This window comes from Rattus rattus, chromosome 4, assembly GCF_011064425.1.
Source record: "Rattus rattus isolate New Zealand chromosome 4, Rrattus_CSIRO_v1, whole genome shotgun sequence".
NCBI lineage: Eukaryota > Metazoa > Chordata > Mammalia > Rodentia > Muridae > Rattus > Rattus rattus.
In genome coordinates, this window is record NC_046157.1 from 90,580,199 (window position 1) to 90,604,654 (window position 24,456).

Here is a 24,456-nt window from a genome sequence, read left to right on the forward strand (position 1 = left end):
TCAGTGGTTAAGAGCTGGGATTAAAGGCATACATGGTGCCCAAGGATGTCAGAAGAATGTGTCAGGTTTTCTGAAACAAAGTTGTAGATAGTTGTAACTGAATCAGGTTCTCTGCAAGAAGAGTGAATGTTCTTTCCTTTTTAAAAAATATTTATTTATTATATATGAGTACACCATAGCTGCCTTCAGACACACCAGAAGAGGGTATCAGATCTCATTACAGTTGGTTGTGAGCCACCATGGAATGAAACTCAGGGATTTGGGATTTGAACTCAGGACCTCTAGGAAGAGCAGTCAGTGCTTTTAAGCACTGAGCCATCTCTCCAGCCCCTAGTTAAGAGTTTCTCTTGCTGTGATGAAATACCATGACCAAAGCAACTTGGGGAGAAAAGAGTTATTTGACTTACACTTTGCAAATCACTGTTTCATCATTGAAGGAAGTCAAGACAGGAACTCAAACAGGGTGGGGACCTGGAGGCAGGAGCTGATGCAGAGGTCAAGGAGTGGTGTTGCTTACTGACTTGCTCCTAATGGCTTGTTCAACCTGCACCCAGGACCACCAGCCCAGGAATGCACAACCCACAATGGGTTGGGTCCTCCTCTATCACTAAGATAATGACTTATAGGCTTGCCTGATACTGGATCTGATATGGAGGCATTCCCTTAATTGAGGATCCTTCCTCTCAAATGAAGTTAGCTTGTGTTAACTATCCAGCACAATAGCACTTCACAGTATGTCTCACCATCCATTAGTTCTTACATTCCTTCTATACCATTCTTTTCAGCAAGGCTCCCTGAGTTGTGAGATGGAGAGCAATTGGTATAGATGCCCCATTTAGAGCTGAGCACTCAACAGTCACTAATGTGAGCATTTTGACCAGTTGAGCATCTGCCTTAACTACTGCCTGGTGTCAGAAGCTCCCCTGGCTTGACTACTGAGAGCATAAACATTTAGAATGTAAAGTTGACAGGATACCCAATTACTACAGAAACAGTGTGGATTAGTCAGGGTTCTCTAGAGTCACGGAATGTATGGGGTGTCTTTTTATATTGAGGGAATTTATTATGATGGCTTACAGTCTGTAGTCTGACTCCCCAATAACGGTCAGCTGTGAATTGGAAGTCCAAGGATCTAGTAGTTGTTCAGTCCCATGAGGCTAGTTGTTTCAGTTGGTCTTTTGTAGAAGTAGATTCCAACAGATGTGCTGGCAAATCAATGCAAGCAGATGAAGAAAAGCGAATCTTCCTTCTTCCAATGTCCTTATGTAGGTCTCCAGCAGAAGTGTGGCCCAGATTAAAGGTGTGTACCACCACGCCTGGATCTGGGACTTGTTTTGTCCCAGGCTGACCTTGAACTCAGAGATCTCCTTGCCTTTGTCTTCTGGGATTAAAGGTGTGTACCACCTCTACTGGACCTAAGCTTTTCATAACCATGCCTATGCCATGATCTAGGTCAGAAACTTACGTCTTACAGCCTCAAGATCACAGGTGAGCCTGTAAGGCTCCAAGTGAGTTTTAATTACTGGGAGACCCCACAAGTGAGACACAAGAACTGAATTTGATGCAAATGCAAGAGGTTTATTTTCCCTGCGTGTCGGGGTTGACCTCAATTAGCCCCCCATGGTGAGTAACTAGAAGGGGACCATGAATGGCTATAACAAGCAGTACAGTTTACAATAGCAAGGTTACAGTTTAAACGTATTGGCTAAGCATATTGACCTTTGAATGTATTGGCTAGCAAGCAAATGACATACATGTATTCGAACTCTATCTGGGACCAGAAGGTCAGGTGACTATCAGTCAGTACATTCTATGGATTTTCAAGAATGTCCCTGCTCCTCCTGAGAACTATGGGTGGAGAATGGAACTTGGCCTAGCCTTGACCTGAGGTGGGAAGCTGGTACTTGGCCTAATCATGACCTGAGGTGGTGGGTGTAAAGCTGGCAAAAGTCCCTAGGGTCCTTCACAGGAACTCCATAACCTACCTACTTTCTACCAGTCCAAGCCTCTTAATAACTCTTACACTTTAGTAAGAACTAGGGTTCTTCAAGCCCTCCAGTTCTAGATTGTAGTTCATTCCAGGTATAGTCAAGTTGACAACCAGGAATAGCCATTACACATTGCTAAGGACTTGGGGCCTATGACCTTCAAGCCTTGGGCTTTATCCCAGGTTTATAATACCAGGCATGGATTCCCTCCAGTGGAACTGGATCAAACTGAAGGAGAAAGTGGTTGATAATGCCTATAACCTTCCTACTACTCTTGCACCAATGGACACCAGGCAAGAGCCTGGCAAGCCTGTATTTAGTATTCAGGATTCACCCCGAATAATACCACTGATCTCTCTTCTCCCCCAGCAGGCTGTATAGCATCTGTAAGGCTCTATGAAAACTATTCAGCATGTAGTAAATCAGATTAGTTCTAGCTCAGTTTCTCTATGTTCTGCAACCAGAGTATGCTGTATCTTCAGTAATAGTACCTTCTAGTTATGGTGGTTAGTCATGAGCTATGATAATAGCCTATGTTATTTTTGGGGCCTCTGGAGTCTCACTGACCAACAATCCACAGGGAAATATACCATGACTGCTGGCACTGAGGTTTTCATTTAATAATTCATGTCTACTTGAGGAAGCATTGTCTTCCACAGCAGGATATATTTTTTTTTTCCCAAGAAGGGTTTCTCTGTGTAGACCTGGGCATCCTGGAATTCATTCTATAGAATGAGCTGGCCTTGAACTCAGAGATTCCAAGTGCTGGGATTAAAGGCACGTCCCACCACTGGCTGCTAGCCTCAAACTTCTAACCAGCTTGATTCAGCTTCCAGTGTCCTAGTTTTTTTTTTAATTATTTATTTCCATCTTATGTGCATTGGTGTTTTGCCTGCTTGTCTGTGTGGAGTTGTCAGATCTTGGAGTAACAGAAACAGACAATTTCCTTTTCTTTTTTTTTTTTTTTTTTTTTTTTTTGGTGTTGGGGATTGAACCCAGGGCCTACCACTGAGCTAAATCCCCAACCCAGTGTCCTAGTTTTAAGATTAAAAAAACTTCTAGCCAAAAGAATAAGATCTTAGGCTTGGGTTAAGACCTAACATTTCAGCAGTTGGGCTGTCTCACCACCTGGCCTAGAGACCATCCTAAGAAGGCAGGCACACCTTAAGTCACACTAGAGATAAAGAAGTATTGTACTTTTCCTTCCTAGACTCCCTACTCCAGATGCAATGGCTCATGGGCTATTAGGCTGCACCACGGAAGTAATATAGTTTGTAAGTCTATCAGGTTTTCTGAATTATTCAGTGAAGTGTAACTTATCTTCCTTCTTTCTTTGAGACAGAATGTCTAGTCTGGTTTGTCCTGAAAAGCCCTATGATGATCAGGCTAGCCTTAAGTGGGGAGATCTGCCTGCCTCTGCCTCCTAGTGCTGGGATTAAAGGCGCATCCAAACTCCTCCAGCCTTTGTGTCTTATGTGAGCTTCGCTCTTTAATCCTTTAGGCTTCCTTAACTCTTTCAAGCCGGTAGAATACCAATGTACATAAAGTCTTGGTAGTACAACCAATTTAAGCTTATTCCCGACTAGCTTATAAATAAGTGAGACTCAGACTATATTATTTTATTTGACTTTCACAATTACTACGGGGTAACCCCTAAACTACTTTTCTAACTGCTGGCCTGGCAACCTTCCCAGCACTGTACCCCAGATACTTGTTTCTCCTGGCCATGTGCTCATTGCCCACCTCCCCTCATGGCGGCTTCCTCTCTCCTTCTTCCTCCTCCACCAGGTCTCTCCTCTCCCTTCTCCACCCCCAACCAGGTGACTCAAAACGCACCTACCCCTAATCCCTCCAGTAATTGGCTGTAGCCAATTCTATTTAACCAGTAGTTTTAAAACAAGGAACGAGGTTTGCACAACAAAAGCTTGTAAATGTAAGAGTTCACTTATAGGCTTAGACCTTCTCTTTGGGTACAGAATTTAGCATTTCAATACATAGCAAAGGATCAAAGCTCAACAATCTGTCTTCCTGTCACAGGGTCCTTTGTCCACTTGTGTCTGAATTATATGTCTGCTTCCATGGCTAGCCCTCTTCTTTCCCTTCTGTATTCTCCAATCGGGGACAATAAGTCCCTTCCTATAACCAGGGTTGCAGTTATGTGTCACTATAGTCAGAAAGTCTTCCTTCTTTTAAAAATGGAAGAGGACTAGCTGCTCTCCCAAAGGACCTGGGTTCAATTCCCAGCACCCACGTGGCAGCTCACAACTGTTACTCCAGTTCCAGGGGATCCGACACCCTCACACAGACATACAAGCCAGCAGAATGCCAATGTACATAAAATAAAAATAAATAATCTTAAAATTTAATCTATTAAATTTATTTTGGTTCTTCACCAGTGTGTTGCTATGTGGAACAACCCATCCTGGAATTCTCTATGTATAATAGACTGGCCTCAGGCTCAAACCTTTCCATTCTCAAGAAGGATAATTGTGGTTGTTTTCAGGTGAGGTTTCTGTAGTTCAGACTGGCCTGGAACTTATCACCTAGACTAGGCTAGCCTTGAACTCAAAGAAACCCATCCCCCACCTTCGCTTTTCTCTCCCCTCGAGGATGCACTGCCACATCCACCCCTTGATCCCGTCACCCGTTTTTCGAGATATTTACATCCAGTGGCACAGACAAATCTCAAGTGGACAAATAATCCGGGTAACCATGGGCAGATGTGGAACCTAATACCCTCTTGGCCTTTGTCAATGTCATGATGTGAGAAACCTGATTAAAGTAAAAGAAAAAAATGTCAAAAAGAACTTGATCTGAGAACAGCAGTCATTTAGTTGTGTCCGAAAGATGAATAGGCCTTAGTAGGCCAGTCCTTGAGGGTAGACCCCCTTCACTATGAGCACTGTTCTCTCCTATTTACATGGCAACAGGACTTTTAATCTAATTAAGTAACTTCAAGGTAGAGTTTCATTGTGTAGCCTTGCTGGCTTCCGGATCATTAGGTACCCAAGACTGGCTTTGAACTTGCTTCCAACATCTGGGATTACAATCGGGAATCATTACCCCAGGCTACCACACCATTTTGTAGAAAGGGAAGTACGGCAATTGCCCATCCTTAGAATTTAAAATACCTTAGGAAAGAGAGGAGGGAGGGAGTAGCAGGCTTTCTTGAGGTCCATTCCGGAAAGCGCGGTGTCCCCCCCTCCCCCCCCTCCAAAGCTTGGCTATTTATCCTTTTTTTTTTTTTTTTTTTTTTTTTTTCCCCGGAGCTGGGGACCCGAACCCAGGGCCTTTGCGTTTGCTAGGCAAGCGCTCTACCACTGAGCTAAACCCCAACCCCAAGCTTGGCTATTTAAAAAGAATCGTTTTGGGTTTATTGGTTTTAAGTGTGTGCGTGTTTTGCCTGCATGTAATGTATGAATGTGTCCCATGTGCTTGCCTGGTACCCATGGAGGTCAGAGGAGTGGATCTCTTGAACTGGAGTTAATATGGCTGTGAGTGGCCATGTGGATGATAGGAATTGAACCCGGGTTCTCTGCAAAAGCAACAGTGCTCTGAACTGCTGCCCACCTCACCAGCACCAAGCCTGGCTATTTTACGTGCTTGTTTTTACTTTTTGAGACAGGATCTCACTATGTAGCCTACCAGCCTCTGCCTTCTAAGTGCTGGGATTACAGGCATGAGCAACCAGTGCCTACATGGGTTTCTTTTCTAAAAGATTACCTTTAATCTACTCTGCGACACTTTTTTTTTCTTTTTAGACAAAGATAAGGAACTCAGATCTATTTCTGACTGGGTGGAGATAAGACATTTTAAGCTGCCTGAAACAAAACACACGGGTCTCAAAGACTATTCCCTCCCATCTGGGCCTGTCAAATCACCAGCTCTCAGAAGGCAGAGGCAGGAGGACGTATGTGAGTTCATGGGTGGCCAGCCTGGTTTACAAATTGAATTCCCGGACAGCTAGGCCATCTGTCTCAAAACCCTGTCTCGAAAAGCGACAAAATATCATCTGCCCAGGTGACCAGTTTTTAGGAAAACTGATATACCCACAAACACATTAAGGAGATGGGAAAAGTTTTCAACCTCTTAAATGAGATGATGTTCTTATACTTACCCATAAGCCCCTCTGTGCAGTCACTTACAGGCTGCTAGACTGACTGCTAAGCTTGCTGACCTCTTAACTCAAAAGGTTTATTTTTGACTTTCCCACCAGTTCTTCTTTGGTTTCTGGCCAAAAGCATAAGAATACTGTCCCCGACCCTCTGGGCATTCTCTGCTTTTCTCTGAAGGATATACACACCCCAACCCACCTTCTGTACAGCTGCTTACACCCCATCCAGCTCCAAGAGCAGAGCAGACTTTCTTTTCTGGACTCTAAAAATGAGTCAGTTTCTCTCTTCCTTCTCTGTTTTCTTCTGGGCAGCCGCCAGGATTTACAGCTCACTGCAATACAATGGGCCTCAAGCTTCCTTCAGAATCCATTTAAAAAGTGTTAGAAGAAGGACGAGAGAACCTACATTCCCCAATAATGGTTTAATGACAGACATTATTGTAGGAGCGGCTGTAGAAAGGACAGGACAGTGATGTAAAACCTGATGAGTTTTTCTGTTTGTTTTTTTGTTTGTTTTCTTTTTCTTGCTTGTTTAATATACAAGATTTCACTGCCTAGTCCTGGCTGACCTGGAACTTAGACTAGAATGCCTAAAACTCAGAGCCTGGCCTGTCTCTGATTCTGTAATTCTGAGGTCAAAGGTGAGGACCAACACACCTGGCCTTATCGGTTTATTAATTAATTAATTAATTAATTGTTGAGGAAAGAGTCTCACTCTATTGAGCTTCCGCAGTGGGCTAAGGTCAAGCCTAGGTAGGGGGCGTTGGTCAGATATAGGCCAGGAAGACTGCAATTTCCCAGCCGTAGGCTTCATTCCTTTGAGAAGAAACTCCCACCCACCCCCCCCCCCGCATAGCATTGCTCTGCGTTAAAAGGACACAGAATCTGGAAAAACGCATCTTGAAACATAAAGTGCAATTTTTAGCAGGACTGACTGGTAAACGAGTATTTGCAAGGGAAAGCACATCCCATATGGCTGGAGTTCAGCAGGAGCTGCCAAGCTTGTGAGACAACCAATCACAAACTCATTACGATCATTGTCCCACATCATGACTATGCTTGCTCCGCAGAATTAGGGCACTTGAAACGGTGCTGACAGGCAATGCAGGGGTTTTCAAGTCGCTTTAGAAAGGCTGACCCACGGTGAACAACAGTGTCGGCGCCAGCACCGACCTGGTACCGAGAATCGGGCGAAAGCCTACGGGATGAAAGAAACACACACACACACGTTATCATGTCAAGCCAGGAGAGGAGGAGAGGGAGAGAGAGAGAGAGAGAAGAGAGAGAGAGAGAGAAAGAGCAGAAGAGACTCCTGTAGCTTTATTCACCACTTATATACCCAAGTCTCCAGGTAGAAAATAACTGGGAAGCACAGTGGGAGACCCTGGCTCGTGACTACCTGGCTTTCGTGACTTTGTAACAAAAGACCAAAACTAGAGATCTGAATAAATTAGGGAGAAATCAAGGAGAAGGCCAGCCCTAAATCTCAAGGATAAAGGCTGAGAAGTAAAAGGCAGAAGTAAATTGACCACCACCCAGGTGTGGTCCAGGTGTGTCAGTTCATGCATCAGCCGGGCTCAGCAGAGGTCATTGGAGACACGGGTGTTACTACTTGGTCTTTTTCTTCCTGTGCCAGAATACATGGGAGAGGCCTCTGTCCAACAATCCCATGACTTTGTGGCTATCAGATTACAAAGTGGCCAGGCCCAAATCCAATATGGCACTACATCTCCCCGTTATTCTTTTATTAAAAAACCATTAGGTGGAAGTAGTGGTCTGAGAGGACATGCCTCACAGAGTGCCCAGCTCGGCCATGGCGAGCCACTCTTGCAGTTAGGACTGCACCCCAATGGCTAGAAATGAACTTATGCTGTAACACACCGTTCTGGGCTATCGTGTGTTTATTGGGGGAGAAACTGGGCAGAGGAGCATTTGACCCGCCCGTGCGTTTTAAGAACGGGGTGTAGCTTTACCTCTGTCTTAGGATCGACCTCTCAGACCCCACCTCTCTGTCATGGGACCACCTTGTCGCCCTCAAGGCTCCATGTCTAGATTAGTCAAGGGTCAGAGGAAGTTGCCCGTCACTGAGAATAGCTACATCAGATCATCTTCTCATTCCTCTTACTTGAGCCCAGGGCGAAAGAGCAGGGGCCAGATGGCATTAATTTAAGAGATTGTGGAAGTTGAGCCTCTCCCGATAAGTAGTGGGCACCTCATCTGGTTCTCCTCGGCTTTACTACTAAGGGCAGTCAAGCCGCTCCTAATATAAAATTTAGAATTCCCAATTGTTGCAACTACTCCAGAAAGTTCACCCACTGTGCTTGCCTAACAATAGATTGGGGAGGGTAACTACAGACACTGCAGACACAATGGAGCATAACTAATAGCTTAAAATGCCAAGGTCTTTCCCAGGACAGTTCAGGATCAGTCATTCTTCTCTGGAACAACCAGCAGGCAATGGAACCATTTCTGAGATCTGCATAACCAGGACAGAGTTCTCCAGTCCACAGCAGCTTCACGCAGGCAGCAGTGCACAGAGAGGGTCGGAGCGCAGGCGGTGGGGCGGGACACTGACTGTAGCAACGCCCAAATTTCTGTGATGACAAAAGATGAGAGGGAATCCTCCATCTTCCTCTAAGACACAGGAATGACTCCAGGGACCGAACTAGGAGAGCTGAATCTTCATGCTTCCAGGATCAGCATGTCTCACCAACCACTCAGGCAGCTGGCACACTCCTGTAGCATCCTGTAGAAAAACACAAACATTCCCTCTTCCCCATATAAAATACCTGGACAGGATCATGCCAATATGTGGATCTTTTCTATTTCACCTAGGCGGGAAGTATGCCTAGTTGGTAGGAGCCATAACCTTGGCATCCAAATTTTAAAATTGAAATAAAGGGACATTATTAGCATTCAGGGATAGCTCCTTTTATTTATTAAAATTTGTTAAAATATTATTTATTAAGATAAGTCCTCAAGGATTAAATTGAGGACACTGAGCACTTGTATTTATAAATTGACTTGTATACCAAATTATTGTTTCCAGCATTATTATTTTGATGATATAAAGAATGAGACTTTTTGACTAATTGTTCCTATGTAAGGCCTATAATCTGCCTGGTATCATTGTCCTCCCTTGCTAAGGGGTCCAGGCAATCCAGTTTGAGTTCTTAAATGGCCTATTAAGGAACAGTACTTAGTGCTCTTAGCCACTAAGCCATCTCTCCAGCCCCCACCAACTTTATTTACCTAAAAATAAGCATTAATTAGAAATGCCAAATCCTGTAAACAAGGTCCAGATTTGTTTATCTAGAAATCCCTGAGTTGGCAGGGGTGGAATGTAAGCAACTGGAGTCTTCCTCTTTCGTGAGGGTGTGTTATCAACTCCATTACCATTTTCAAAGAGCTGGGTCTATGGTATTGTTTTAGTTCTCTGAGCCAGAGCACTGAAAAGGACAGTGAGTTGTCAGACATTCACACTGAAATCATCACTCACTGATTTCAAGTAGAAAACCTGCCTCTAATAAAGCATTAAGTAATTGTAAAATTTGAGGGCTAGTAGTATCTAAAAAAGGAAAACTTTTAATCAATTAAAACCACAAGCCACACCTTTGGCTATCAGTATATGAATTGAAAGCTTGATTTTTTAACATTTAAAAACAGTGGCTACAGCAACGTAATTTAATAGTCTATATTTTAGCCTTTTCATTAGATGAACCATCTATAAATACAGTGTTTTTCTATGGGTTGCATGCACAAATTTACAGTAAATACAAAAAGCATGCAAGGAGTAAAATTATCAATTTTGCCTGAAATTTGTATATGTAATAGGCCAAATATCAATATTTTGTAATAACCAATTAACTCTTGTTTGGAATAAGATATGTTTCACCAGGTTTCTTTTTAAAATACTTCCATGACTCTAGCCTACAATTTTGTATTAACACAACTGAAGCTTTATCTCCAATGTGGATAACAAAGACCTAAGTCCTCTGGTAAGGTGAGGTACTTAGCCAATTAACATATCCTTAGAAGCTTAAATTAGTTTTAAATATTAAAATGAATATTGAATCTTTTTGGAGCAATAGCTTCTCCCCAAATATTAAAGCTCATTTTGAGACATAAAGGTTTTGTAGTAAAATTTCCATATACACTGAAAGATTCAAAGTTCTAACTTCTTTACATTGAAGAAGCAACAAAAATTACATAAGGCTATTAGCCATTTTTTGTAAAATTTTTAATGATACCACTTCATGGGCTCTTCTAAAATTATAAGCTCACAAAATAAAAACTCACAATGCAGGATGTAAACAAACTGCATAAAAACAATCCTCTAAATCTATCTTGAAATGGCAGTTGGGAGTAAGCAAACAAGCTGTAATGCTCTCAAGTTCTAAAACCTCATCAATCCAGTAAATCTTGTAACAATATTTACCTGTTTGATTTTTTCTCAATTATAAATAAGTTTGAGTTAGTCAATGTAACACTGGCAATCCTTAATCACAATCCTTAAATTCTCCTTGTAACACCAGAGCACAACCACAAGGTCACCTGATTCCTGAGTAAGTGACTAGGCGCTGTCCTTGGGGCAGTGGAATTAGTCAGGGCAAACTACAACTTTGGAAAGCAAAACCTAGTCTCCAAAATCCGGTCTCCAAAAACACCGAGTCTATCCTTCATGCTACTAAGTTTGACTGCCAATTCCTACATATGAGCACGATGGTGCGGTCTCCAATACCTCAAGAAAGAGACATTGCCCTAAATTCTTTTTAGAAGCCTGGTTTCTACAATAAGAGTTCCATAAAAATATTATCTCAATTTAGACCTATTTCCTAGGTTGGCTCATGACATGTTGTCTAGAATGACTCCATCCAAATTACCAGCTTTTCTGTTACCAATATTATAAGTTTTTTAACCATATCCAATAACTTAAAAGCCAATAGTCCAATAACCAAGGCATGTAGAGCATATTTATACATTTAAAACCAATGAGAAACAAAATTGAAGTGGCTACACCTATCTTTAATATTTAGACCAAGCACCATTTTACTTTTCTAGCTATGATTTTAAGAGAAGCATCTTGTCACCTGCTAAGTCTAATAATAAGCCCCTGGGGAGCTTGCCCAACCGACTTAGGCTTCTAGCTACAGATGTAGGCTCCAAAAGCCAATTGAAACTTTTATTTATTTGTACCTTTTTTGAAAGGAGTTAAAACTACATCAATGCATGAATCAACCAGCATTTAAAATTTTAACCTTTTCTTTTAAACATGAAACACAAAACATTTAAACAACGAGAAACAAAAACCACAGACATAAACTGACAGACATGGACAGCTTGGTGCACCAAGGACAGACAATAGACATAGAGGGAAAAACTAGATGGTGTCCCACCGAAGGGACCCACATATCCTACCTATGGAACCCAGAACCAGAAATAAACATTTCTCCAACAGGAGCCAGCAGAGAGGCAGGACGTCTCCTGCTTTCCCTCTGTTCCTAGGAGAGCTCTGAAAGGTTTTCTCTTTCTCCAAAGCATCTCGGAGAGTCCGGGAGGACTGTTTTTCCCAAACCGTTCTCTCTCATGTCTAGGGTGTAAACTATCTCTAGCCAGGGTCCAAAGACCAAAAAATATAACTCTAACAGAACACATTTTTTTTATGACAAGTTTTACTCAGGCCAAATCATCCAGGCCTTTTCTGCTCCATCTTACGCCCAATCCGTCCCTTCTCCTACGCCGGCCGGGCTCCAGGGACGTCCCGTAGGTGGTACCCCCTTTCTTCTCCGATCTCGGTGGGACCTCCATTTGTCGGCGCCAGCACCGACCTGGTACCGAGAATCGGGCGAAAGCCTACGGGATGAAAGAAACACGCACACACACGTTATTCGTGTCAAGCCAGGAGAGGGAGAGGGAGGAGAGGGAGAGAGAGAGAGAGAGAGAGAGAGAGAGAGAGAGAGAGAGAGAGAGAGAGAGAAAGTGGAAGAGCGGAAGGAAGAGTGAGAGGTGAGGAAGAATGAGAGAGAGGCTCCTGTAGCTTTATTCACCACTTATATACCCAAGTCTCCAGGTAGAAAATAACTGGGGAAGCACAGTGGGAGACCCTGGCTCGTGACTACCTGGCTCGTGACTTCAACAAAAGACCGACTAGGAGATCTGAATAAATTGGGGGAGAAACTGAGAAGGCCAGAAAAGGATAAAGGCTGAGGAAGTAAAAGGCAGAAGTAAATTGACCACCACCCAGGTGTGGTCCAGGTGTGTCAGTTCCACATGCATCAGCCGGGCTCAGCAGAGGTCATGCAGTGGAGACACCGGTGTTTACTACTTGGTCTTTTCTTCCTGTGCCGTAAATACATGGGAGAGGCCTCTGTCCAACAATCCCATGACTTTGTGGCCATACAGTTACAAAGTGGCCAGGCCCAAACCAATATGGCACTACACAACAGAAACAACCTCTTTCTGCCATCAGAGACAGGGACAATAATTTTGCTTTTGAAGTTTAAGTCAAAATTGGTATCACTTTCCTGGACGCTGTCTTTCTGGTTAACTTGCACGCCCGGATTTCGTCTTTGAAAATATAATAGACAATAAACTAGCAGCAGACTTTAGCCAGCCCGGAGTGAACCCTGCAGGCAGACTCATTTCAAACTTTTTCCACGCGTTTAGTTTTCATTTTGCCGACATGTAATGTACTCTAACCAACAAATATTATATACGTGTGAATACAGAGAGACAGAGAGAGAGAGAGAGAGAGAGAGAGAGAGAGAGAGAGAGAGAGAGAGAGAGTCTTCTCTCTTTGGTCATATTCGGTTCAGAAACTACCAGGGAAAGAGGATGGGGAAGAATTCTTAAAAGAAAAAGTTTAGCCCAAAGTAAAAAAAAAAAAAAACACAAAAAAACAAAACACCCCTTCACGCCATGATTTTGGTGAATTAGCAACAAAGAGGAGGATTGGCCGCTGACGGGTACTTCTGGAAAACATTTTTTCCTCCGGCTCCCGCTAGGGTGGAGGAAGTTGGGTCTCGGCGCGAGAGGGTGTCAGGCCCAGGGACGCCAGCAGCGCAGGGCGGCAGGTGCCTGGGCTGCAGCGGCCCGGCCTCGCGGGTCGCCGGTCACCTACGGGCCCTGGCGCTCCGGGCGGGCGGCTACGCTTGCAGCAGCATGCGGGAGGCCCAGGGGAGCAGAGCGCGGTCAGGGCGCTCGGGCCCGCTAGCGTCCTAGCCTCCCGGGGAGGCGCGGGGGCCTGCGATCGCTGGCGGCCGAGCGCGGCGGGGGCGGGGAGGGCGCAGGGCGGCGGCCGAGGGGGGAGGGTCTCCGCTCCGCCACCGGCGCCCGCGGGGACCCTGGCGGCTGCGGGTGACAGTCGGGGCGGCATGGCTGAGGCTGGTGGGGTCGGGCCCCCAGCACTGCCGCCCGCGCCCCCGCACGGTTCTCCCCGGACCCTGGCCACCGCCGCCGGGAGCTCTGCTTCCTGCGGGCCAGCGACCGCGGTGGCCGCGGCGGGCACGGCCGAAGGACCGGGAGGAGGCGGCTCGGCCCGGATCGCCGTGAAGAAGGCGCAGCTGCGCTCTGCTCCGCGGGCGAAGAAACTGGAGAAACTCGGCGTGTACTCCGCCTGCAAGGTACCCGCTGGGAAGAACACAATCGCGGGGTCACGGGCGGGCCGGGACCCCCACCCCTCCCCCACCGCACTCCCAGCTTCCCGCCGGCACCGCGGAAGTGCTACATTCTCTACGCGCGCTCTGCCGCTGCGGCTCGCACAGCGTCTCACTGGGGCAGGGGTAGGGGGTCATCTAGAACTGGCTGTGTTCTTCTTCTGGGAAGGATGAGTCTTGGCTTCCGAGCGCTCGGGCTACTCTGGGGCTTTTCCTCTCTGTAGGAACTCGCCGGAGCCCTTTCACAGGGAGCGTAACTGTGCTTGGTGTGGCGGATCAGTCGGGGCTGGGAAGCAGCTTTTTGGGGTTGAGGGCATCTTAATGTGTCTCCCTGCGTTCTCTCTCCCCATTGAGCCCCGCTAGGAGGAGCTGGGCTGTGGAGTGAGCGTCCAGAAGTGTCCTGGAATCCTGGCGCTCTGCGGGAGTGAAGGGGCGGAGCACGGGGTGGGAGGTGGGCACTGCCCCAAGCTCGGGTCCTTTGGCGCCTGGCGGCCTCGTCCGTGCGGCGACGGCCCTGTCATTATTGTTATTACTTATTTAAGCGAAAGCGCGATCCTGGCGGCTTAGAGTGTAAACAGGGTCTGGCAAGGTGACAACCCGGGCGGCGAGCGCGTCTGCTCAGTTTGAGGACAGCTTTCTTGTCATTTTCCCTCCCAGAGGGTTTTAGGCACCTCGGGGCATTCAGCTATAGAGCACGTGTAGGGGGGCTCTGCTCCCCAGGCCGCATTGGAGAGCTACTCCGCGCTGTAGACCGCGGCTTTGTTTTGACAGGGTGACAGCAGAAGTGGGGCGGGGACTTGGCCTTGTTAGCTCGTGCGGCCTGTGGTTGGGACCGGGGAGAGGCGCACTCACACCTCCCTCCAGAGTTGCTTGCTGTCAAAGGAGTCACGTCCCCAGCATTCAGATTCTCATCCCCACTCCCGACTGTACAGCGAGGATGGATAAACCTGGTAGATGACATTCCTCCCGGGGGATTCTTGTTGTAGTGTTTACTGGAGCTTCAAGGACCTTGGATGGTCTCAAGCATGGCCTTCCTTTGTGACCAACTCCTGTTTATCCATGCTGTCACCCTCTATTTAGGTCGTGCACCCGCTGTGCCTTCCTGAGAGGGCACCAGTGCAGTGCTTTATACACACTGATAAGCTTTGGGATCGCTCTCTTGGAAATGCTGTTGCTAAATTAGGAGGTTGGGGTGAGGTCTGAGGAGTTACATTTCTAATAAAGCCCCAGGAGATGCGGAGTTGAGAATACTTTCTGCGAGAAGCAAGTATATTACTACTTTTGAATTCTTCAAAGGAGCCGAGAAATACGCCACGTGGTGTATCCTAAGGTTTGCAAAAATAAAATTGAAGTACGTGTGGAAGAAATGGGAAAAGCAAGGGGTTCTACTCCAATAGCTAAAGACTTCCTAAGTCTAACAGTCCAACAATCTGTCCATCCTAAAACCTTCCTTAGACAGGACCTCTGGTGTTGCATGCAGGGAAGAGAGTGGCTGACAGAACTCAGAGCAAGTTCAGGGACTTAATAAATAGGCTTGGCTTTTGCAGCTGCTCTAGACTCATTCGTAAACTCAGTCAGCTATGTAGTCCTGCTTTGGTTTTCAGTATTAGCCTGAGTTCCATCACCAGTACCCCCCCTCCATGCTGCCTGCCGTCCTGTAGTACCAGAAAACATTCCTGTAGTTGTACACATGCATTCTTTCTAAATTCCCCCAGGTCTTCCTATGAAGTCCAGGACCGCCTTGAACTCCTGTCTGCCTGTGATTACAGCTCTACCACCATGCTCCTCCCCTGACCCACCCCAATACTTTGTATCATTCATTAGTGAAACTTCAAGTGTATAACTTGAGTATATCTTGGTCATATTTTCTGACAAACTCAGAGGAAAGATAAACCTGTTATTCAAGCTCTTTCTTCCTGCTTTTGAGAAACTTTGAAAGTAATAGAGTTTAGTATGTGTGGTGTTTGTCTGCATGTGTGTCAGAATGTGTTCAGCTCTTCCAAGTACACCGCGAGCCATCTCACCAGCCTGAAGCCCTGTGGTCTTACTTGGTGATTTATTCAGCTAATGTTATGAGAAATTCTAACTGGGGCCCCGTTTTGAGCCAGGTGCTGGGTTTATGGCGCCAGGATCTGTCTTGAGGAGTTGTTGGAGTGTGTATTCAGATTCCAGGGTAAAGGCAGTCACCCAGCTGCAGTGGACCCCAGTGAAGCCTTCTTGGGGTGTAGGGTTCAGAGCTGGAGAACCCGGGAGCTGCAGATCCAGGAGGTGGAGGTGTCATCCTGATTTAGAACTTCTGGCCTGTCAGGGTTGGGTGGGGTAGGCTTTCTTGCTGTAAAGAGAAACTGAAAGCATTTTTGAAAACTTGGAGCTGGGCCAACCCGAGCCTGCCCTCCTTTGCTTGGGGCCTGCTGGACTGGGGGAGGAGTGAGTGTAGCCCAGTGGGTACTTGGGAATTCAGGACTCTAAACCTGGGAGGGATGTTATCTTAGATTTAAAACCAAATCAATGTTTATTTTATTATGTGCACGTGTGTTTGGGTGCACACTAGTGTTCAGATTATTTTAAGCTGGGCTGATTGGGCCTGATGAAGTTTTTCACATAATCTGTGGCTTTTTTTTTTTTTTTTCCTTCTCAGCTTGTCTTTGCTTTGTACTTAAGATTAAGCAAGTCCCAAAAGACAAAAGACAGATGACACTACCCTTGCCAATGTCTCTTGCCAGTGACTCTTGGGCCAGTGGGATGGAAAAAGTCAGGTCTGGGAAGACTTAAGTTTCCCGGGGGCCAAAAAGCAAGAGATCTGGTGGTTAGACTTTATGCAGCAGAGAAAGAGGGAAGAGTGTGGCAAACTTGTCTTACAGGATCCAGCCTAGAGTTCTTTGAGTTGTGCGTGGTAAAGGTTGCATCAGAGACACTTGGCTTGTGTGACACTGCCAGAGTGATAAGGGAAGCGTAGTCTTGACCTTGGTGACTTCCGTCCTTTTGTTTCCCCTTTCCTGTGTCCACATTCTGTGTCTCCCCTGGCTGATTTTCAGGGCTTTGTGGAACAGTTCTCTTTCCACCTCAGGTCTTTGCACATTGAAAACTAGTTCCCGGGGTTGGGGATTTAGCTCAGGGGTAGAGCGCTTGCCTAGGAAGCGCAAGGCCCTGGGTTCGATCCCCAGCTCCGAAAAAAAAAGAACCAAAAAAAAAAAAAAAGAAAACTAGTTCCCTCTTGAAAATTAGTTCCCTATCCTGGGGAGGTAGCTTATCACAAGGCCCTCTCAGAATTCAGTATTGATCTCACATGCAATACACACACACCAAACCAAATAAATGCAAAATTTTGATCTCGGATATCTTGTCTTATTTTCCTACCCTACATTTTCATTAGCAATTACCTAAATGCCTCCTTCCTGCAAATTTAATTGTTATCACAACGATCAAATTTGATTGTTAATTCTATCGGTAGAGAGTAAGACCACTACTACAATCATTTTTTAAAATTAATTTATTTTATGAATATAAGTACACTGTAGCTGTCTTCAGACACACCAGAAGAGGCCATCAGATCCCATTACAGATGGTTGTGAGCCACCATGTGGTTGCTGGGATTTGAACTCAGGACCTCTGGAAGCGCAGTCAGTGCTCGTAACCGCTGAGCCATCTCTCAGCCCCCACTACAATCAATTTTTAAAAACTGTTTTAAAAACTCCTTCCTGCTTTGCCTCTGAGAGGGTGCCTCCCCAAGTTCTCCCCTCCCTCCACATTCCTCTTCCTGGGGCATCAAGTTTCTGCTGCATATGTGATAGGAGGCATGGCCCAGCCCACGTATGCTCTTTGGTTGGTGGCTCAGTCTCTGGGAGCTCCCATGGGTCCGAGCTAGTTGACACTGATGGTCTTCCTATGTGGTTGCCATCCCCTTCAGCTTCTTCAGTCCTTCCCCTAACTCTTCCACAGGGGTCCCTGATCTCAGTCCAAAGGTTGGCTGTGAGTAACTGCATCTGTCTCAGTCAGCTGCTGGTAGAGCCTCTTAGAGGACAACCATGCTAGGCTCTTTTCATGCATGTCTTTTGGGTCCGAGTTACCTCACTCCGAATAATTTCTAGTTCCATCCATTTGATGTCCTTTTTTTTTTTTTTTTTTTGGTTTTTTTTTTCTTTTTTTTTTTTTTTTTTTTTTTTTTTCGGAGCTGGGGACCGAACCCAGGACCTTGTGCTTGCTAGGCAAGCGCTCTACCACTGAGCTAAATCCCCAACCCCTGATGTCCTCATTTTTAATAGCTGAGTAGTATTCCACTGTGTAAACGACCACCTTTTCTGTATCCATTCTTTGGTTGAAGGATGTCTGGGTTGTTTATAGCTTCTGGTTATTATGAATAAAGCTGCTATGACCATCGTAGAGCAAGTGCCCTTGTCACTACTACAATCTTAAACCAAATTTAAAGCAAGCTTTACTTAAATACTGGCCAGGTCCGTACCCAAAATATGGCCACGAGTCATATTTTGCAGAGACTTTAAAAGGCGAAACTCAGAATTTGATGAATTTCCTAGGGGCAAGTGTGCAAGCATACATCCTGATGTTTTATGTGTTGTATGTATTACCCCCAGCTTATGTCTAGTCAGGAGCAAACATACATCCTGCCCACATGTGATCCAGCACGGCTGGTGCAGATGGGTCAAACAAACATAGACAAATAGGAACCTATTAAGAAACCTGCAAGGTGTATTTTCCCTGTTTTGGTCTCACATTCTCTCCGTGACTTATAACCTGAGTCAAATCTTTGTCTCCGTGATGACCTGTTTATACTGGGATTTAATAACCATCAGTTTAATGGGACCCAGACAAGAATTAGTTAGGCATTTAGTTAAGGCATCAATGATGCAAGAGCCAATAGTAATTAGCAGAAGCAGAAGGGCCAAAGGCCCTGTGATGGCTGACATCAGAGTTACTGCCTTGGTGGAGGCTGGAAGTGGGCGGGGCCCCAGTCAGTTATGTCATCACCCCCCCCCCTTTATTTTTGAGTAAAGTCAGATAATCTCTAATTATCCTGAGTGGTTTATGTAGAAACAATAATTTTCTTTTAAAGCCATGCAATAGCATCTTTGTTTTCCATAGGGCAGGTTGAGTGTCCTATTATACTGTAGAACTGTTTCGGCAAACGAATCTACTTATTGATAGATTTGGGGCTATTTGTTTTTTTAACAGATACCTTTCCTGGTGATGCCAATGAGCACTATAGGTAGTCATTTTGTCCCCTATGGCAGAGAGTTTCTGTTTGATCTAACATTCCAGCCTGTAGGGGGACAAGGAGCAACATACTCTTTTGTGTAAGTACTTCCTGCTGAAATTAGGAAGTCATTATCCGGGCCTAGGAAGGCTGGAATGCTAGTCTAGGTCACAAGGGAATTCTGGCAACAGGGCATTCTTCAGAAGCATCTGGTTTGCTGACCCCTGGAGAGACAGAGAACAATCCCACCAACTGGACCAGTTCACATCAGCAAGTCCAGGGCTCACGCGCAGTTGTAGTTAGCAGCTGATTCATGGGTGGTGTCTGTCAGCCAAACTGGAATCTGCTGGGACAGATACAGACTGGGGACAGAAGCTGAAGTTAGCAACTTAAATTACATCTGGAACTTTCAGGCCCAAAGACCTAGTAATTGGGGGAGGAGAAGGAGCCTCCTGACCAGGAGAGAGATCCCATTCTCAGTAATAGGCAGGTGAGGAAACCTAGGCTATACTTATCTGGGAGTCCTTTTGACCTGTGGGAGGTGGATCCAAGTCCTAGGACTCCCTGAAGCTTACGTGTTTTTGTTTTGATTTTTAGCTTACAAAGATGACATTTTTAGATATTTGCACTAATCTGTACATATATCCACACTGTAGAAAAAGTACCTTTACCAGCTTATCAGAACTCCATTAATCGATGTGAAAACCCTGGACTTTTGAAACTTAGAATAACAAGAGCATAGAATGGGAAAGAAGTCTTCCACTTTTCATAGTCCTTAAATCACTTGCTGTGCCTTTACAACTTACATTTACACACCTCAAATCAGTTTTTAGACCTTCATATCCTCAGACCGTCGTATACCTTAGAACCTTTTCTTAGACCCTCAGAATTGCATAGACTTTAAACCTTTTTCTTCCCATCTACCCATTTACCCGGGAAAGGAGTAGTTATTACTGAGAACAGTTATTGCAAGCAAGTTCTTTAAAGAAATTAACAGTACAAAGTTTCATCTGAAACCTGCTTTTCCTTTAATATGACGCCTGTTAGCAAGGCAAACCTATCTGCCTTTTCTTAACAAGAGAACAAGAGATCTCTAGAAAAAGGCTACGTTTGGTTTTTATATAAGAAATGGACTAAGGTAGAACCTTCTTGGGTTCTTGGGGAAGAACCTGGTTGCCTGCTGCTGTTAAGTTGACAGGTCTGCAGCTAACCTGGCTATCAATGCCATCAGAGATCTGAGAAGTATAAATTATAGCAGGAAATATAATCCAAATGACCTATGTATCAATTAAAATGAAGAGACTTACCCATTACCTAGATAACCCAGGCTCCTGTGGGGACAGAGGTCTGTGGCGTCAGTCTTTGGTCGACAGATCCAGGAGACTTGGGAAACTTTTCTTCAAGTCTGACCATACTTTGTCTAGGCAAAGTGGGGCAATTATCTCTCCATTGTCCTGCCTGTTCACAAGTTAGGCAAGGTCCCAGTGGCAGGCGGGGCATTTGGGACAGTGTTGTTTAGTGGTTAGCATTACCATAATCCAGGGGAGTAGTGGTTGCTGCCGTGCTTTGGGGTCACTCTATGGGCTGGGGTCCCATTAAATATTTTAAATGTCATATTCAGCAGATTTCTGACAAGTTAATTACTTGCTTTAGGCTTAACCTTGAAAACATAGAGTAGGCTAAATATGCTTATTTCTGTAATTAATTATGTTGGTATTTAGCATGATTACAAGCATAGTTCTGAGCACATTAAAGAATTTGATCCTTTATGAGGTGGCTGACCTTTAACTTGCATGTCTTAATTACCTTTCACAGTTTACGATGAGTTAGTAGCTTTTATAAGATTAAAATTTTATAGCGTTATCTGTTAAGTTTGATCCTTAAAAATGTGAATATTTTAAAAGCTGTTCCTTAAAAATATCCAGTTTTTTAATTTAAAATTTCTGTAAAAACTCCAACATTTTCTCTTTAAAAAGTTTTTAAAATCCCTCTACTGTGTGCTCCAGCAATGTAAGAAAAAAAAAGAAGCACCTTTTTCTTTCAAGAGGAAAGATATAGTCCATGATCATAAATCTGCACAAGACAAAGTCAGTTCTGCGTGTCCGGGATTCACTTATAATCATTTGGGGCTTGGCTTACCTCTTTGCCCCTCGGAGGCCAAACCCAACCTGGTTTCCAGACCCCAGCCAGCTCCATGTCCCCTTCATATCTCTAAATCCCAACACCACCTGGGTGACTCTTCCGTTACAAGGTTTGGCAGCCAGCACCAGGCCCATTCTTGCATATGAATGAAGGTACAGCTTTAATACCTTATTAAACAAACATTGGTTTTAAATCCTTTCATAAACCCTGTTTTCAGGACAGACATTAGCATATCATACATCCTAATCCAAAATATCTCGGGTACCCGTTGTTGCCTCCTTGCCATGCCACCTTTAATCAAGATGTTGGTGAAGTCACAGGACAACAGCTTTCTTCAACCCTAGCAAACAGGCTGTGTGACTGCCTAGAGATAATGGCAAGCTATGTATTTTTATACCAGATGGTTCCTTTAAGATTACCCAGGCATAGGTTTTTAACTCTTAGTCCTGTGTTGAGTTTTAAATTAACTTATTTTCACAGATTTTTCACCATATCCAATACACTTATAAATCTTGAGGTACAAAGTGTTCATATAAACCAGATCTAATATTTTTTTGGGGGGGGGTTGCCTGTTTAGTTTTGCTTTCTTTCCCTGGTCAGGTGGCTCAGCTGACAAAGGACATAGAGGAAACTTTAAAATTTTTGGGTCTAGACAAGGGAAAGTCGAGTGTCAACTCAAGAGTCAGCTTTCCAATAAAGAAGGACAGCATAAAACAACTTGAATGTTATCCATACCCAAAAGACTTCTGAATTCCTGCTAACCTGAACTCACCAATCAGAGAGCTCAGAGATAAATTCTGAGCCATTAAAGCAGTTATGGTAGCGGTGGTGGCCGGCAGCTGAGATGGTAAAAATATTCATTTGTGTCTCAGCTCCATGATTGCAACAAAACTTACAGATCTGCCAGAAAACACAGACGCAACTTTCCAGTAAGACAGATAAAACCTTCCATCAACAGACAGACACAACTTTCCAGAACCAGGTAGGCAGATGGCCTTGCTATTTGCCCTACATGGGAAATATTGGGGTCCCGTTGAACAAAAAAAAAAACAAAACCCTTACACACCTTGCAGAACAGAACAGACCATGACTTACCAGGAGCCCTCCATAGATGGCTAATTCTTTTCTTAGCATGGCAGTTTATCCCCATAGTCCATGAGCTAACTGAAGGCAGCCTCAGAGCCTTAAAACATCTCATGGCACATGCTCCTGAAGTGGCCCTTTAGCCTCAGAGTTCTGAAGCGAAGGTCTGGCTTTGGAATTTGGGTAGGTGGTCTGAATCTTGCCGGGAGCCTCTGGAAAGTGTTAACCCCACTGGCCCAGAATAAGACCACTACTATACTCTTAAGCCAGGCTTGAAGTAGCATGAATTAAATACTGGCCATGTGGATGAACTCTGGCCAGGTCCATACCCCAGTTCTCAGGAAAATGGTGCCATGAGGTCCCCCCCCCCCAGGGTCTTAAAAAGGCAAATCCCATAATTCACATTTCCCACCAGGTCCAATCAGGCATACATCCTGACATAGTTCCTACCTTCATACTTCTCTCCTACATCCAATCAGGGGCAAGGAGTACATCCTGATGTATTTAGCATGTCTAGTGTAGACAGGCCAAACATAGGACAAATAGGAACTTACTTTTAACTGCAAACAGAACTCTTAAACTGCAAGGTGTTTTTTTTCTGTTCTGGTCCCACACTGTGTGATTTGATTATTTACTGTGGTAGGGGCTGTCTCTGTAGCCCCGACGATCCTGGAGCTCCATATGAAGACCAGGTTGGCTTTAACCTCACAGAGATCGTCCCCTCTTTGCCTCTCGAGCACTGGGATTAAGGGTGTGTATCGTCTTGCCCAGCCTTATTTACTTGTTTATTTTAATCCAGGTTGATTAGGAGCTAAAGATACCGGTCTCGGCTTGAGAAGGGCTGAAATTATAGTCCTACCTCACAGTATCATTTTCTACTATTTTTAGAATAGCTGACTGGATTCCGTGATGAAGTTGTTGACTGACTGACTGAACTGGAGACAGAAGATGAAGCCAATGACCCATTTCAGCCACTCTGCGTCCCAATGACTTTATGAAGGAGCCTTTTTTTATTTTAAGTTTTTATAGGACATTTATGGGTACAGGCATTGATGAGATTTTTTTTTCTTTTATACAGTGAAAGAATGGTTTGTGTGTGCCTCTTTGGCTTACAGCACTCTAGAGGTTAGACATAGGAAGAGTATCTATCGTTAAGTTTGAGGTCCGCCTGATTTCATAGTGATTTCAAGGCAAGCCTGAGCCACATGGGACCTACCTCAGGCAAATCAAATGAACAAATTAAAGAAGAACGCTCCACCACTGTGTGTGTGAGTGCGTGTGTGTGTGTGTGTGTCTTTGTGTGTGTGTGAGTGTGTATGTGTGTGTTTTTTGTGTGTGTGTGTGTGTGTGTGTCTGTGTGTGTGTGTGTGATGTGTGTGTGTGTGTGTGTGTGTGTGTATGTGTGTGTGTGTGTGTGTGTGTGTGTCTGTGTGTGAGTGTGTGTGTGTGTGTGAGTGTATGTGTGTGCGCGTGCATGGTCACGGGTATTGGTCAGTCTTTTGGCCTTTTGAGATTGGTTCCATGTATTTCAATAGCTCTGTACTCCTGACCTACTTCTACCTCCCTGCACCAGGACTCAGGTCTCCTCCCCCACACCAGGCTGCAACTTTCTATTTAAAGTATCAATCCCCCCTCTTCTGGGGGCCATTTGGTGCCTCTTCCTGGAGCTTGTGGCTGTGTCCTGAAGCAGAAGAATTTTCTGTCGTGGCCTCTAGGAGGAGGGGATGCTTGAACCCTTACCAGATGGAGAGCAGGGACAGCACGGTGAAATAAAGACTTATGTGGTCAGGAGGCAAGCGCTGAAAATTCTCCTTTGGGGAATCATCACATTCAAAAGTCTCATAAACACTTAGCAGGTGCAAGAATAGTTCCTCTAGTATTGATTTTAATACGACTACGAATCTGAAAACTTTCCTTTGTAAATCATAGGATATTTATGTACAGACAGCTCACTGTTCTCTGTTTCTGCCTCTCTGTCTGTCTCTGTCTCTGCCTCTCTCTGCCCCCCCTCTGTTTTCTAGACAAGGTTTCTTTGTGTAGCCCTATCATGGAACACATGCTGTAGACCAGGTTGGCCGAGAACTCAGAGATCCTCTGTCTCTGGCCCTCTTCCCCGCTGAGAGCTGGAATTAAAGGTGTGCACTGCCACTGCCCAGCTACCCACTATTCTTTCTTTATCTCTCTCTCTCTCTCTCTCTCTCTCTCTCTCTCTCTCTCTCTCTCTCTCTCTCTCTCTCTCTGTGTGTGTGTGTGTGTGTGTGTGTG

The 24,456-nt window shown here is 44.9% G+C and overlaps 1 protein-coding gene across 1 annotated transcript in view; it reads left to right on the forward strand.

Annotated features, from left to right (window-relative positions):
- Positions 1-13,105: 13,105 nt before the first annotated feature.
- Kat2b (lysine acetyltransferase 2B) overlaps positions 13,106-24,456 on the forward strand; it is a 105,459-nt gene continuing 94,108 nt past the window's right edge. The window contains exon 1 of the mRNA XM_032900827.1: positions 13,106-13,724. Coding sequence (XP_032756718.1) covers positions 13,476-13,724 — 249 coding nt within the window. The 5' untranslated portion in view covers positions 13,106-13,475. The remainder of the gene's footprint in view (positions 13,725-24,456) is intronic.